The 14,098-nt window shown below is 41.0% G+C and overlaps 1 protein-coding gene across 8 annotated transcripts in view; it reads left to right on the top strand.

Moving 5' to 3' along the window:
- Window positions 1–14,098, top strand: part of NHSL1 (NHS like 1) — a 170,372-nt gene that overhangs the window by 122,152 nt on the left and 34,122 nt on the right. For all 8 annotated transcript variants that reach the window (XM_032769918.1, XM_075063983.1, XM_032769889.1 and 5 more), the window contains exon 3: window positions 9,447–9,571. In XM_032769918.1, coding sequence (XP_032625809.1) covers window positions 9,447–9,571 — 125 coding nt within the window. The remainder of the gene's footprint in view (window positions 1–9,446; window positions 9,572–14,098) is intronic.

Genomic DNA, 14,098 nt, shown 5'->3' with positions numbered 1-14,098 from the left:
AGCAATAATTATTTCTTTTGCTTTAACTACCCAAAATTTCTTTTTTAATTTTGTAAGTATCCATTGTTAAATTAATTCAGGGAACGCAGGCATTTTTACTGATAACCGATAAATGCTTAAAATATGGAGAAATGGGATTACTTGTATGTGGATGTGTACTATATATAGGCATACTGGATTTGGGACTTATACTGAAACCCTTGCGTATGCAAGCAAAGTTTGCTTACACAAGTAATCCCATTAAGATTACTTTTGTAAGCAGTGATCAGGCATATAACATGTAGTCTCCAAGGGGTTAAAGTGTAGTACGTACCTGAAAGCACACAAACAGCACATGAGCTATGTGGGTTTCTGTTAGGTACAAAAAAAACACGTGACAATTTGGGAGATTGTATCTTGGAATTTATAGTAAATATAACTATGAAAAACATTCAGAAATGACTGTAAATCCATGTCACGCTGTTCAGTTCTACTGTCTGTTTAGCAGTTGGTCTATATGGCAGTAAATTTTGCTTCACATAAATTTTCAAGGTATGGAGATTAGTTTTAGCTGTTTGAAATTCTGCTGGTATGAAATATTAACTAAATGATAAGACTGGAACACAGGAGAAGCTGCACAAAAATCCTTCCGCCCCTCCCCCAATACATGAACTCTCTTTTGGCATTGACAAATGCAGTGTGTCTGTCTGACTAGACAGAGTGCATAAGTTAATCCTGTTTTTTCACAGTAATACCATGTCAAATGAATTAATGAGGTATCTGTTCTGTGCCTTCTGTTCACTCAGTTGATCTGTGACTCAAATTATGGTGTAAGAATATGGTCTCAAGTTGTTTGAAATGCAGTAAATTGCTAATGTATGCAGTAGTTACTACTGTGCATTAACTATTGAGGGTCAGCTAGAGTTTGATATGAGATGGGAGTTGTCTCTAATACAAAAATGACGTGAGATCTTTTCCAGGTTTATGAGTTTTTTCTCTAGCATTTTCATAGGATTGGTCTGGGTACATACCACAGAGGCTGTTAAGAATTTGCAACCAACAAGTCCAGTTGTTCAAGTGGAGTCTAATCTTTAACCTTGTCCAACAGATTCTAATAACTTTTACAGATAAAAAGCTCACTTAATTGTGCAACAATTCAAAGCTCTCTGTTTTTGAGCTCATTCTGTTATAGGGCTGCACTGAATTCCACCGAAGCCTCACTGTGAACTCCACTTTGACACACTACACTAATACTGTCTACAGAATCCCTGCTCTGAACAACAGCCTTATGTAATGGGGAGTTTACTGTGAACAACTTATGCATGGTCTGTGACTGGCATTTGCCGTGCACCAGAATATAGCAGTGTGTGGGGTAGTAAAAGAACCAGCAATCATGAGAAAATGCTTATATATAGCTAAGGCTAAGATTTTGTCATGGATATTTTTAGTAAAAGTCACGGGCAATAATGAAAAGTTCATGGAATTTTACTAAACTTTTACTAAAAATATCAATGACGAAATGGTAAGCCTGGGCAGCTGCTGGTGGGCTCGGAGCTCCAGGGACCCCCACCACCTGCAGGGGCTTGGAGCTCCACGGGTCCCCTCCACTGGCAGCTCCAAGCAGCAGGGGGTCCCACTTGCTGCCTGGGGAGGCCGGGAGCAGCAGGGGTACCCCACAGCTTGCTGCCTCTGCAGGTAGCAGGGGACCCTGCAGCTCCCAATTGGAATTCCATAACTAAATTGCAGTCTTATATATAGCACCATTGACTGGTTAAAAACATTTCCTTCAGTGATGTACCTCCCAGGAACACACCTAACCTTTTGTTACATATGTAAAAGTGACCTGTGAGTCTTTCAGAGGTTTCTGACCATATTTCTGCCATCACCAGTTAAAAGTCAAATAAATAAATAAACCCTGTCTGTGTGAACAAATCAAACAAAACCACCCCAATAACAACTTTTGGATAAAGCGTGTCTCTCTGACAGGGGTTGTAACTCTGTCTCCCCCCCCGCCCCACCCCCCATTCACACTTGCAAGAATAAACCATGTTATAACACCTTCAACCACAATAATTTTTAAACAGTTATTTTTGTAGTGTAGGTAGGGTCTGGAAGCTGTAAATATTACTATACAAGAAGAGAAACAAGGATCAGCACTAGAAAGATGGTCGATGAGCCTATAAATAAGCACACACAGGTATAGCTACAGTTTTGATCATCAGTTCTGATTGGGAGTTTCTGGTTTCAACAATTAGAAGTGGCTCTACTCTTTTTTTGTCTGTTCATCTTCATTTAGTGATTCCCTTGCTAACCATAGGAGTTTACAAAGTTATAACTCCAAGAATTTTTTAAATTACTACAGTATTTAGGGCTTCTCCAGGGTGGCATTCCCAATCAGTGAGACCATCCTGGAGCCAGCCCATGCAGTGTGGCACACGCCAACCTCATGTGCACCAACACCCAAGAGAGTGGAGATGGGGTACTTTGTGCTAGCTAAGGGAGATGATTTCTTATTTCCCCAGCTTGCTCCCAATTCCTTGGTTGTTCAGGTGGCTGCAGGACGGGCGTGGCAGCAGCTGCAAAAGTCTGCCCCTCCCGAAAGGTGGCCAAGAAACTGGACCTGATGGGCAAGAAGGTCTTTTCATCCATGGGACTGCAGTTCTGTGTTGCAAACGGCCAGGCTCTGTTAGCCAAGTTTAATTTTAACAGCTACGACAGGCTAGCAGAGTTCAAGAACAAGCTTCTGCTAGAACTCCAGGAGTGGTTCCAGATGCTGGTGGACAAAGGGGACTGGTAACCAAAGTGACCCTCCAGGGAGTAGTGGACGCAGCCAACACTGCCTCTCGGTCACTAGCCACCAGCACAGTCATGCGCAGGAACTCATGGCTCTATCTTCCAGCTTCCCTAGGGAGGTCCAAAATCCGGTCAGCGACCTCCGTTTCGATGAGACCAATCTCTTCAAGGTGTTCCCTTGGCCTCTACACTCCGTCCCCCAGACACAGACGGCAGAAATCACCCTTTTTCCTGTGGCTCCACTCGTCTTACCCAGCGTACTACCAGTGCTTGGAAAAGCTCCCACTTTGGCAACAGCACTCTGCAGCCTTGTTTCCCCACCGCCGCTATGACTGCCTCCTTGACCTTTTCCCAACCACAGGCGCAGGGCCAGTTTTGACGCTTGGGTCAAGAGCAGTGATCCTCCTTCAGTGCCAAGCACCGCATCCCAAGTCATTGAGGTAGAATCACCAGGGACAGTTGGGCAGTGGAGACCATCCACCACAGATACTTCACAGAGTTCCTCTCCTTTTTGCCTCATCGCCCTCCCACTTGCCTAGTTCTTAGCAGAACTCTATACCCCAGTGATGTACAATGGTTCGATACACAATGCCATGCTCAATGACCTCTCTGCAGGGTGGGGGATGCCCTGCTGGTAACTCTTTGCCTCTTTTGCTCTAGCGGAGCTCTAGGCAAGGGCTCTTGAGAGGACGCTCTCCTCCTCTCCTGGAAGGGTGACCTTCGCCATGCCTTTCCTCCCATTCCCCTTCTGCCACAGGTTCTTCACAAGATTCACCAGGACAATGCCACTGACATCCTCATAATGCCCTATTGGCCCCGGCAGTTCTGGTTCATCGACCTCCTGAGGGTCTCCACCCAACCACCAGTATCTCTCTGCACACTCCAGGATCTCCTTACCCAAGATCGGGGCAGACAGTGCCATCCCAATCTGGACATTCTTCAACTCCCAGCCTGGTATTTGGATGTGTGTCAAGTGTAGACCACACATGCTCTGCCCTGATTTGGCAGAGCCTCACCCAAAGCAGGAGGGAATCCACCAGAACCTAGTACCGTGCTAAATGGAGATGCTTCATAGAATAGGCCCATTGCTACCACCACTTTGGGGGACACAATGATCATCCTCAACTATCTTCTCACCCTCAAACCGTGAGTCTGGAGTCTCAACTCTATTCAAGTATGCCTGGCTACACTTAGCGCCTTTCTCCTGCCAGTGGATGACACCTCTGTCTTTACACCTCCTTACCACTTTGGTATGCTTCATAGGGGCTTGAATAACACGTTTCCACTGGTTGTGAAGTCCACACTTCCATGGACCTTAATGGTGTTCTCTCTACCCTCAGCAGACCACATCCTGAACCCATGGTGACATGCTCCCTGACCCACCTCGCTAGGAGAGTGGCATTCTTCGTTGCCATCACTGCCAGATGAGCCACGATGACAGCCCCTCCTCTCCTCCCCCCGCATGGTATTTCATAAGACAAGGTCTCCTTAAGTCTACATTCCAAATTCCTTCCTAAGGTAATGTCAGAATTTCATCTCAGTCAATCCATCTCCTTGTCTGTGTTCCATCTGAAACCACGCACCTGCCCCGCTGACAGGGCCCTGCACTCCCTCAACGCGTGCTGGTGTTCTGCCACCACAGGCCCCTTCCGGAAGTCGCCAGGTCTTTTCATTGACATCGCTGAACAGTTAAAGGGACAGGCCCTCTCCCCCCAACAGGTATCTAAATAGGTCTCAGGGTGCATCCTTGTGAGTGCTACAAATGCTCCAACCTTGCTCCTCCTGGCAGAGTAACAGCCCATTCTACATGGGCCTCAGCCTCAATAGTGGATGTGCCATAGCAGGATATCTGCCGGGCTGCAACATGGTGCTCTGTCCACACATTTACGGCACATTATGCTAAATGCATGTGACAGCAGTGGATGCAACCATGGGCCATACTGTATTGCAGACGCAGTGCCATTAGCATCCTTGCACCTACCTCTGTGCTGTCCACTGCTCGCAAGTCACTCACATGTGGAATACACATAGAGACCATCACTCAGAGAAGAAGAGGCAGTTACTTACCTGTAACTGGAGGTTCTTCGAGTTCTATCTATATTCCATTAGCTGCCTTCTCTCCCTCTGATTTGGACTAGAATATGCAGTCATATAAGGGAAAACTGGTGTGGCATCAACCTGCGCTACATCTTATATCCTCGAGTGGGAACACAAGGAGATGCACTAACCTACGTGTGGGTCAATGGACACTGCTAGGGAACACTTACGGATTAGGTACATGGTGCACATACGTGCCTATATGTGGAATACGGACAGGGCCACACATCTCAAAGAACCTCCGGTTATAGATAAGTAACCTCCTCTTTTGTCTTCATCCTCAAAGTTCAACTTTGTATAGTCCTGCCTTCATCTCTGAACTGGTCTTCATTTGTGGCTCCCCAGCCCTCTGTACTCTGACAGCAATATTATCCTTGGCTCCTTCTCTCACAGGCTTCTCTGTGCCTCTTCCCACATTGCATTCTATGGAATTCCCTATTTCAGTTTATTTACCAAGCCACTTCTCTTGTTGCATTCAAATCCCGCATAAATACTCACAGCTGCTGCAGAGCTTACAAAAAGTGATGGGAGGAAAGGTAACAAAAATCCAAGTAACAGTCTCATCAAGAAGTGTATGTGACCTACTGAGTAACCACTTTTGGACATCATCCTCTCCTTGTCACACCTTCTCCCTTGGCTGTTTATGGACCTTACTTGTGTCATGCTGTATACTTTTCAGGGAAGTGACTCAGTTTTATTTGTTTTGTGAGGCACTTACAACATTCCTGGTCACCCAGAAATTTAATAGTAATAATTTCTGATGTTATAAATGTGCTAGTTCTCCAGGCATCCATCAAGTCTTCGGGCATAGTCAAAACTTTCTCTCTCCCCCCCCGCACCCTCAAAATAACCTTTTAGTTTTTCCTTATAAATAGACTTATTTGAAATGTTGAGTTTTCCTTTCACAAGAAGTGTCAAGATCTTGAAATTACATTCCATTACAAAATGGAACACAAAGGCAAAATATAGAAAAATTTTATTAAATGGAAAATTTCAAAAAGTATCTAATTGGATATGTCAATATGGGAAGTTTCAACAGCACAATTCAGTATGTCAAAAGGATATTTTTCATTAGATTCTCCTGTTCAGAAAATCAAAAATTTATGTCAAAATCAGCATTTATCTGTGAAAAAGTCTGATTTTGATTAAACCACTTTTTAACAGGAAAATGTTCCATGTGAAGAATTTTGGCCAGCTCTGTTTATAAATCATAGAAAGACTAAAAAATGAATTGTCATAGTTCAGGACAACTGAAGCTGTATTTGCTGTTTGTGGTCTAGCAGGGGCTAACCACTCTAAACCTGAGACTCTTCAACCATCACCCTCACCCCGACCATGGTATTTCCATGATGCACAGTCCGATCACTGTGCTGTGATATTCCCAGCAAAAGACAGACTGTCTAAGCAGGCTTGCTGTACTTCCCTCTTCAGAGATGGTACGCAATGTAATTGCCAATGGTTAGAAGTGACCATACAGTTCCCTCTGAGCAAGCACTTCTATTCTTAAGATAAAAGCATTAAGGAGAAAATATATTACAAACAATAAAAGAACCTACACACATGCTAATAAGTTTATCAGAGATCACAGCCTAACTCGTAACAAGGTCTCATTGCCAGGGGATGTCGTGAATGCCAAAACTGTAGCTAGATTCAGAAAAGAATGAGATAAGTTCATGGAGGATAGGTCCATCAGTAGCTGTTAGCCAAGATGGTCAGGGAGGCAACCCATGCTCTGGATATCCCTAAACCTCTGACTGCTAGAAGCTGGTACTGGGTGACAGGGGATGGATCACTTGATAATCGTCCTGTTCTGTTCATTCCCTCTGAAGCATCTGCCATGGCCCCTGTTGGAAGACCGGATACTTGGTTAGATGGACCATTGGTCTGACCCAGTATGACCATTCTTATGGCTCTGGTTGGTGATTAGTCTTTCCAACATTTCCCTAAGGTTTGAGGCCCCCCCTTGGACTAGAGGTCCTGTCCATTTGCTGGATCAGAGGGAAAGTCCTGAGTCAGTTTTTACTCAGACTAGTTAACCAAAAATCCTTTCTTTCTCTGTTAGTCCCTAGAAAATCCAGTTTGAACCTGTATATTTGAGCATCTCTCCAGGTGGTAATAGATGTGTTTCAACCTGAGTGAATTTGTCTAACCACCTCCCCACTATTCTTAGTTCCTGGAGGGCTGTGGTCCCCTGCTTCATGAGATTACATACAATCCCTCAATTATGCATAAACAATTACATTTTTAATACAATGTACTCCTGAAATACTTAAACTTAATTCAATAATGTTTAACTAGGACATTGCAGGAAACTGCCATCTGTTACACTCACAACAATTACAACCCACACACCTTCTTCTTTATTTTACTTTGCAAGTGATTTTTAAAAGCTGCACCTTCATTTTTCTAGGGGGTAATATTTGGGGTCTGTTGTCTTTTGCAGCATCATTCTACATATTTGTTGTCTTCATCTTAGGTGTTCCCGGTTTAGTTACAGTGAGGTAAAAAGTAGCTGCTCTTGGGGACAGATTGGAACGTACTAGCGGAAGGGCCCACTAAACACAATACTCTGTCTTTATTGTACAAAGCCATGATTTAGAAACCAAGACAATTGTGCAACTTCACAGCAAGAACACCAGTCTTTGAACCAGATATGTGGCCTTGTAATATGATGCATTCATGAGATTCATGGGGCAGGGAAGATGATGTGCCATAATCCTGTTCTCCTCCCACCCCTAAGTTAATTGTGAAACTTAGTATTGCGTTCCATTAAACACATTGCAATTTAAAACAGGCTTTGTCTCATAGAATTAGATGCCTGTATTCAGTAAAAGGGATTTCTATTTTGGAGGCTGTCTTACAGTATGGTATTCTTTGCCATCCACAAACTACTTTATGGATGTCATGTTGAAAACAGTAGAGGAATCAATGGAGAAAACCTAGTTTGTAGAGTATAAGATTTGAGACCCTTCTTAATTAAGAAGTAAAAACAAAGCCAAATTATGCTCTGGTTGCAAGTTGTAACTCCATTTAACGATTCGCCAAGCAAAATTCCTCCTTAAAAGGTGCCCTCAATTCAGAAAAAATGGACGTTTTTATTTATATATATGTACACACACACAAACTCTCACACACACACGCATGCACACCGTCAAATGGTAAGGCGTGGAGCAGGCACAAAAATGTTAATTCTCCAAACACCTCTTCTCCTGTAAGTAATGACAAAAGCTATTTGCATTATGGCAATGCCCACTGTACAGGAGACGTTTCAGTTACTTAGGTAGAAGTATAATAAATACTTATTTTTATTTGTGCTGTGCTAATCTCGCAGCAGATTCAGACTTCAGTCTCCGGAAATGTAAAACTCATAGTTTGACTGGGCAGATCAGTTTGATCGTCTCATCTTGAACATTTAATTTTTCCTTATGCTCCAGCATCTGTTAATCTTGAGCACAATCACACTGAATATCAATTAAGAAAAGTACACAGGAACACAGCTACAGAAATTTTATTCAGGGAAATGAAGTGATTCTGGGATTTTGGCCAATTTGGGTTTGGTTTTTTTTATCCTTCCCTCAATTTTATTCTATATTCCTTCTCTGTGTGAAAGATTCTTCACTTTACACTCTTCCCACGCGGCCTGACAAAGGCTGACCTGAGGTTCTAAGGATCCCTATAATTTGAACTCCTGCCTCTCTTTCTAAAAACACTGTAATGGATGTGTCTTCCCCAGATTGGGAGGCTAGATGATTGGTCAGTGCCAAAGCCACTTAGCAGATGGTGCTCGAGTAGTGAGCAATATCCTCACTCCAAGTGTAGGGCACAATTATGAAGGTCTACCAGCCTGGCAAATGAGACCCTCACTGTTGCTACCACACTTTCATCTCCCATACTGTAGTACGCTGCCATCTGTCAAGACACTGAGCCCGACCACGCTTAAAAAAAAATTCTCTTTCTCGCTCTCCTTCTTATTTATAATATTTCTAGAGATCCTGTCTCCCGAAATAAATGATATCTATCCTATGCAGATAGGTATAGAACTTCAAAATAGTATCCTATTATCTGTTTGACAATGGTACTATACTGTAGAAGTGTCCATCACCATACTCTCAGTAAATATTATGTATTTTCTTTTTAGATTTGCTGTACAGTAAAAAAAGTAATAGTTATTGGCCTTTGTAATATGCGATCAGTAGATGTATGTATGTATATATGAACTGATGTACATGTTTAATTACTCCTCGGCATACTTAATGAAAAATAGAATATATGTATGATGTCTGCAGTCTAGTGTTATAATTCATATTAGAAACTGTCTAGAAAAAAAGATTAGGGATGACTACAGACAGATAAGGATCGGTTGTTATTGCAATGCTCAGTTACAATTAGACTCATGTATCAAGCTTTATACTACGTACATTTATATCAAGTGAGTTTTATGCTTAGAGAGGTAAAAATAAATTGATATGACTCTGATCCCTATGCCTTTCTTAAACTAGACACTGGATACAAGTAAGAGAATGGGAATAAAATGTTATCTTTCTTCTTTTTTTTGTTTCTTCCTCTTCCATGTGCAGAATGTGACAAGCTGCGGAGGGATGGCTATCGAAGTTCTCAATATTACTCTCAGGGTCCAACCTTCTCTTCTTCTAGTGCAGCCTGTGGAAGTTACCAAGATGATTATGAAGAAATTGAACGAAAGGTAAGGAATAGAGCTGTCAAATGATTAAAAAATACAGGCAATTTCGAAATTTTAAAAAAAGTTGCAATTATTCACAGTTTTAATTGCACTGTTAAACAATATAGAATACCAATTTAAATTCAGCATGGAAACATGTCCTCTGAAATGATGATTAAAGCATGAAGGGACATATAAATATTTAGTATATCTGGTACATAAATAACTTGCAATGCTGGCTACAAAAGTGCCATTCCTATTCTCCCTTCTCACGCCTGTTCTTACTTACAGGTGACATTGTAAATAAAAAGCAGGCAGCATTATCTCCTGTAAATGTAAACAAACTTGTTTGTCTTAATGATTGGCTGAACAAGAAGTAGGACTGAGTGGACTTGTAGGTTCTAAAATTCTACATTTGTAAGTTGCACTTACACAATAAAGAGATTGCACTGCAGTACTCGTGTGAGGTGAATTGAAAAATACTATTTTTTTTTACAATGTAAATATTTGTAATAAAAAAATAATATAAAGTGAGAACTGCATACTTTGTATTCTGTGTTGTAACTGAAATCACTATATTTGAAAATGTAGAAAAAATCCAAAATATATTTATTATTATTTTAAATTGGTATTCTATTATTGTTTAACAGTGTGATTAAAACGGCGATTAATCATGACTTTTTTTTAATCTAGTTAATTTGTTTTGTGTTAATCGTTTGCGTTAGCTACAATTAATTGACAGCCCTAGTAAGGAGGCAGGAGATTGGGAAAAATGCATTAAGTGACTATAAAACCTGCTCTTCATATTACTTATATAGGCTGAGATTTATAAAGGAGTTTAAGGGAGTTAGGTGCTAATAAAAGTAAGACATCTAACTTCCTTAGGCTCTTTGAAAATCCTACCTCTGACTATATATATCTATATGTAAATAAAGTTCCCATTGGTGTAATACAAGGATGACAGTGTGAATGGTCTGGTAATGTTCCAGGGAGAAAGTGTATCTTAAGAATTAACAATGGCAGCTGTTTTGAAATAGGATCATGTTAGTCTTTATTTGAAATAGGATCATGTTAGTCTTTACTAATCTTTTTATGATAAAGTATCAGGTGGGGCCATTAATCCAGGTACACAACATGACTGTGTTCACACAACGAGTACACAGACTTCATACCCTGGTGTAATGTGGTTATGTCTTTTATTTATTTATTTTAATAATGGAGATATACCCATCTCCTAGAACTGGAAGGGACCCCGAAGGGTCATCAAGTCCAGCCCCCTGCCTTCATTATCAGGACCAAGTACTGATTTTGCCCCAGATCCCTAAGTGGCCCCCTCAAGGATTGAACTCACAACCCTGAGTTTAGCGGGCTAGTGCTCAAAGCACTGAGCTATCCCTCCTCCCAAATGCTCAAACCACTGAGCTATCCCTCCCCCCATGTCATTTCAGTACTCAGAAGTTCTGTCCTAATGTATCCCATCTCTCTGTAATGAATTCCAAGGAAATGAAAGATCTCACATTGATATTGGTTTGGCTCACTGCATGTCAGTTTGCTTCATATTATGTTCCCTGTCTCAGCTCAGCAACGCTGAGCAGTTATCTCAGAACTTGGAAATTACTGAAACAAATGAAGGGTGATGGAAGGGACAGTTTCAGCTATAAGATGATTAAAATGGTTTTGTAGTCTTCATGTGATTTTGGTCATTTCAGCTACAGAAACACTATGTTGCATTAATATTAAAGTTCTGAGTTAACTGTATAAAAGCAAGAAAATTCCAGTCTGCGAAATGGTAAGCTGTCCTTAACTCCTTAACATTGTGCGTAAGTGTTGGCGCATGTGGTGTCCAAGTTATTGTATCCTGTGATATCTTGGTACAAAATATTGCCTGCCCAGCAATAATCTGGCATTCTTTTGTCAGTTCGTATCACAGCCCTTATCTTTATGGTAGTTGAGTTTCTCTTTTTGGTTGTTTAATACTCACATTATACCATGTGTTTGCATATGTGTGTCTGTATATAAATTGTGCCTACACTGTGAGGTCTGCCAGTACTTTGAATTCAGTATAAAGTGACTGATAATATCATATAGTTTTCCCACTTCCATTGTCCACATTACCTCACATCAATGACAGGGCTGTGGCTTTGTAGAAACTTCAGCTATTCTTGCTGTGCTTTAACAGTATCCATTGTAACATCTCATTTAAATCGATTGTGTATGCAGTATGGAAGTAAGAATATTACAGTGATAATCTGCAAAGACCTATTGAAATCACTAGGAGTCATAATACAATATGTGCTCTTTATTATAAAAACTGTTGTCTGCATGTGTTCATAGCTGTTGCTGTGTGTGTGTGTGTGTGTATATATCTGGTTGTCCTAGTTAGTATTGTGGTCCATATAGACAGATAGTCCACAGAACTGCATTTGTAAAACTAGTGAGGTATGATGTAACATTAAGGTTGTTTATAGGTGAGCAGACCTACTAAGGACTAATTGCCATGGATAATTCTGCTTAGAGACTAAACACTGTCATCCTTAAGGTTTCTGTGGTATGTTGTTTTAAAATTATTAATAAAGGAATTGCTAATATTTTGTTCGGTTAGTCTGTGCGTTCTGAAATGTTTAACTATAAATGATTACACTTCATTGAGTGAATAGTATTTCTATTTCAAATTAAAACAACTTCCTCTTAATCTATATTACTCAAAGCATGGTTTAGTGTGAAGGAGGATAGACAGATGCAAGGCTAACACAGTTTTTAGTGGCACTAATTAACTGATCACCATTAGCTCTCACACTCTAGCTTTAAAACTTAGTAGGATTTTACCCATTAGCAAAATTGCAGTGTGGCTCTCCCTTCATACTGTAGAGTTTCAATGGTTCATGTTCTTCTTTGCATCTGTAGCAAATTTTTTAACTTTAAAGTGATATTCTAGAATTTTACTTTGTTTGAATTACCACCTCTTAAAAACCATTCTCTAAAATTGAAGTTTAATCCCATTGGTAAAAAAGTCAAAGGCTTCTAAGAATGTAGCTGTAAGTGGGACTTGAGCCCGTAAGTTTTAACTTACGGGGTTAGAAAAGTACTCAAGCAACAGTCTGGATTTGAGCTCAGAATTCTTCCATATTGCAGCAAGACTGATTCAAACAGCAAAAACATCCCCTCTTCATGAAAGCTTTTTAATGATATCTACTGTTTATCAAAAGCAATCAAAGCAAACGTTTAACAGGCAGATCAGAAGAATGACATATTTCAGTGTTGTAATTGGAGAGTAATAGAATAGTGAATGGATCAATGAATTCTCATTTACTGTTTGGAAACTTTCCCCTAAATTGGTATGATTTCATTTTTGCTTCAGGAAAACTATATTACAGAGCATGGTAATTTCAAATAATGGACTTATCTCAAGTTTCCATGCTCTCAAAAAATTTCTGGGAGACTAGGTGAGGTAGCTGGATAATTCTTTATTTTCTAGACAGTTGGCATGAAATCATGGTATAGTGTAAGTATAGTTCTCTCGGCTAAGTCACCAGAGGATGATGTTCACATCAAAAACCACTACACCATCTGCTTAGGAAAGGCAGTGCCTGGTATTCCAGGTGACTATTCCAGTGAACTGTCAGGGATGTATAGGCGAGTTTATCTATTTTTTAAAAAATCGAGAGACTAAATAAACAAGTATGGTTTTCTGAAAGAGAGTTCGTATAATACAAAATATTTACACTGCCCTTTTTTTCTCATGGAAAGGCTTCTAAATTACAGTACACACAATATGAACTAAATTGTTTCCTTGTGTAACTCCATGAGGATATGTCTTCACTACCAACGTTAAAGCGCTACCGCGGCAGCACTTTAACATGGCTGTGTAGTCACGGCACCAGCACTGGGAGAGCACTCTCCCAGAGCGGTAAAAAATACCCTCCTCCATAGAGGTGTAGCTCCCGGTGCTGGTGCACTGTCTACACTGCCACTTTCCAGCGCTGAAACTTGCAGCGCTCAGGGAGGTGTTTTTTCACGCCCCCGAGGGAGAAAGATTCAGCGCTGTAAAATGGCAGTGTAGACAAGGCCTAAGTGGAGTTCATTAAGGATAAATGTGTCCCTTTGTATTTTAAATCTGAATAGTAAAGACTGGATTAGTCTTACTGATTCTCTTTCTGTAAAAGAAGACCATCACTCTCAATGGCCTGTGCTTATCCAGTTTCCTAGTAACAAAGAAGGTGTTACTTCAGTCAGACTCCCCTTTTTAGAGTGCTGGCCCTGTTAGTCTGTAAAACCAATGAGGAGTCATGCCTAAATAAATTTGTTAGGGTATGGCTACATTAGAAATTTCAAAGCGCTGCCCTGGCAGCGCTGTGGGAGCGCTGCTGCGGCAGCACTTTGAAGTGTGAGTGTAGTCAGAGCCGAAGCGCTAGGAGAGAGCTCTCCCAGCGCTGCTTGTAAACCACATCCCTTACGGGTGTAGCATGCAGCGCTGATTACACTGACACTTTACAGTGCTGCATCTTGCAGCACTCGGGGGGGTGTTTTTTTTACACACCCCTGAGCACGAAA

Source organism: Chelonoidis abingdonii, chromosome 3 (assembly GCF_003597395.2).
Source record: "Chelonoidis abingdonii isolate Lonesome George chromosome 3, CheloAbing_2.0, whole genome shotgun sequence".
In the NCBI taxonomy this organism is placed as follows: Eukaryota; Metazoa; Chordata; order Testudines; family Testudinidae; genus Chelonoidis; species Chelonoidis abingdonii.
The sequence above is the reverse complement of the archived record's forward strand: the minus strand, read 5'-3'. Positions and strand labels throughout refer to the sequence as shown.